The 2,818-nt window shown below is 51.4% G+C and overlaps 1 protein-coding gene across 1 annotated transcript; it reads left to right on the top strand.

Annotated features, from left to right (window-relative positions):
- Nucleotides 1–780: 780 nt before the first annotated feature.
- On the top strand, nt 781–1,564 carry NGA_0358900 (uncharacterized protein). Its single transcript, XM_005854825.1, has 2 exons — nt 781–809; nt 950–1,564. The coding sequence occupies exon 2, from the start codon at nt 1,318–1,320 to the stop codon at nt 1,450–1,452; it is 135 nt and encodes a 44-aa protein (XP_005854887.1). The 5' UTR covers nt 781–809; nt 950–1,317; the 3' UTR covers nt 1,453–1,564.
- The last annotated feature ends 1,254 nt before the right edge of the window (nt 1,565–2,818 follow it).

Raw genomic sequence — 2,818 nt, 5'->3', positions numbered from 1 at the left:
CTCCCTCCCTCCCTCCCTCCGTAGTCATGAAGACCTATCAGATGGGGTTCGGGCCCGTGCATCCACGCAATCCTCACCATCGGGCGACAGCTTGCGACCTTCAGGGTGAGGAGGAGGGAGAGAGGGAGGGAGGGAGGGAGGAGGGGAAGGAGGGAGGGGGTCTTGAGGCATACGAAGCCAAGGGAAATGATCCGGCCATCCTCTTGAAAAGTGTACTCGATTTGGTTCTGCTAATACTGGCGGGGATATTTTAAAAGGGAGGGAGGGGCGATTCCATGCTTCAGGGAATGTGGAAGATAGAGAAGGGAATTTGTGGGAAAGGAGTCTGGCACACGAAAATGCGATTATTGAAGCTAAGGGGGATAGCAACAGACGCGACGCGGGAAGAAAAGGAGAGACCTTTCTTTGGCCCATAACGTCTGCGAGATCGCAAGCTCAGGCAGGTCTTCAAACCCAAACTCCTTTCCCTCCTTCCTCCCCTTCTCTCCAGGAGAATGTGAATGCAGCGACCGAGGCTCCTACCACATCCTGTACGGGGCCATAGTGGGGGGCCCTCGGGAAGACGACTCCCACCACGACAAATGCCCCGACTTCATCACGTAGGCCAGGGAGGGAGGCAGAAAAGGCGACGGGGAGGGTGGGGCGGAGGGAGAAAGGGAGTGGGGTGCATGGAGCCGACAGCGTTTCTATCGTACATCCGTGCCCTGTCCTTGAGTGTTACCCACATGATAACTCTAATCCTGACCCTAATCTGACATCTTCCGGACCGGCACGCGACAGCAACGAAGTGGCGTTAGACTACAATAGTGGTACGGAACGACCGACTTGCCGTTTGACTTCCTCCCCGACGCGTCGGCCCTCCCTCCCTTCCCTCATGAAGATGATGCATGTCATGCCCTGTCTCTCCTTCCTGCGTTCCTCACTCCGTCTCTTTCACCCTCATGCAAAGGTTTCCAAGGGGCAGTGGCTGGCCTCAAGCAGCTCAGTGTGCAAAACCTTTTGAACGACGACGTGCCTACAAGGCAATAGACGAGGCTGTGTTTTTCCCACTATAAGGGGGGAAGGAGACTTGTCGAGGAAAGGGGATGGGGAGGGAAGCCGGTGGACTTTGATGATAGGGAGGGCGGATGGCCCCACTGCGTGGAAGGTATGACAGGCTGCACGAGGACAGATACATTAGATTGGCGTAACGCATGTCAAACGAAGGGGTTTTGGCTTGTGAAAAAGCAATAATGGAAGGTTGTTGGGTGGTGGTAAAGGGAAGGGACACGGGAAAAGTCTGAAAAGGGCGGGATAGATAGTGAGACATGGGGACAGATGTGTTGGGTTGATGGAAAAGGTGAAAAACACAGAGTGCTGATGAAAAGTACGAAGCCACCTGCAGCCTTCACGCTCGTGCCCAAATGTGAAGTAGAGGTCAAAGGGAAAAATCAACGCTGGGAATCGAATTAAAAGGGGTCAAATATATTCATTTGCATGTCACTGGTGGGATTGGTATGCTTTCGCAGACAGGGCTCTTTTTGAAAGCGGCTCAAATCAGAGCTATCTGCAAGTAATGATGAAGTGTCGTGTTTTCGAGTGAAGCTCACCAAGATCAGTGGTTGTTATTTTAGGGAAAGAAAGCGCCTGCTTTAGTATCAACACCCCAATCGTCCGCTGGCCTCGGTCATAAATGCCTCCATGGCCTTGTCTTCCTTGTTTCTTTGAGACTTTTTCCAATGTAAGCCAACGCCAGACTAGCCGCGCTTTTGCCCTAGTGTAGACAGCCACAAACGAAAGCGTTGTTTCGATCATGGAAATGGACAAAAAACTGCGACGCATGCCTCGCTCGGGCGTATAGACATGTCGGACGATTGAATCTCATGCTCTTTGCCTTAGACACAATTATAAACACGGAGACATGCATCTCACGTGACTTGTAGGGCTTACTATTTCTGAACCTTATTATGTTAGACCGTGAGGCTGCAGTTGATCTTTTTTAAAGCGTCTGGTGATGCTTAATGTCGTATTTTGTGCGGTATCTCGTTACTCGAGAAAACGGATTCGACTGTTCCTAACTTCTTTTCTACCGACGCAGAGCTGACAAGCCAAAGCTTGCAACGACGACTAGCGCATGCCCTTGTATGATAGTGTGACTCTTTTACAAGTAGATTTTGGAGCATGTAATTACTTTGTTCTTCCTACTGCGAATTTGGCCCTTGATGAACAGCGTGCATTGAACCTCCTTCCCCTTCTATCCCTGTCCTCAGATCATGCCGCCCTCGGGGCCAACCCCCCTGCAGAAAATCGACTCAAATGTTTCTGTCGAAATGCTTAATCGCGCGGACCGTGCAGCGCCGGCGCCTTTCCTGAAGGCCACCAAGTCTGTTCGAGCACAATCTACTCGGCTATTTAAACCTGTGAAAGGGTAAGCGCTCCAAAGGACAACACATGGATGAAAAAAACGTATACCAATAGAATGTCTGAGAAGTGCCAGAATAGTGGTATCAATGACTTGGGCAACTGATTCCTTCGGAACATTTGACGCTTTTCCCCGGTCGAACCGTCTTCCCCCCTCATCAGGTTTCATGAACGCGACGACTTCCACATCCTGCTTTTCGCCTCCTTCTGCTTGTGCTTCAACGCTGGATTCGTCAATACCGTGACGATGTCCTCGTATTTTGCCATGACCACCTCGCACGTGACGGGCCTGGTAAGGAAAAGAGGCGGGGGGGACGGGAGGGGGGGGAAGGGAGGTGAAATAGAGGCGGCGATTCTAATAAAAACACAAAGAGAGAACACCCCTTACGTGTACCGCCTATTACCAAGCCACGAGGAA

Source organism: Nannochloropsis gaditana (assembly GCF_000240725.1).
Source record: "Nannochloropsis gaditana CCMP526 unplaced genomic scaffold scaffold373, whole genome shotgun sequence".
NCBI lineage: Eukaryota > Eustigmatophyceae > Eustigmatales > Monodopsidaceae > Microchloropsis > Microchloropsis gaditana.
The sequence above is the reverse complement of the archived record's forward strand: the minus strand, read 5'-3'. Positions and strand labels throughout refer to the sequence as shown.

What these genes read in the sequence shown, in the direction of transcription:
- NGA_0358900 (XM_005854825.1), top strand. Translation starts at nt 1,318, where the DNA reads ATGTGTTGGGTTGATGGAAAAGGTGAAAAACACAGAGTGCTGATGAAA.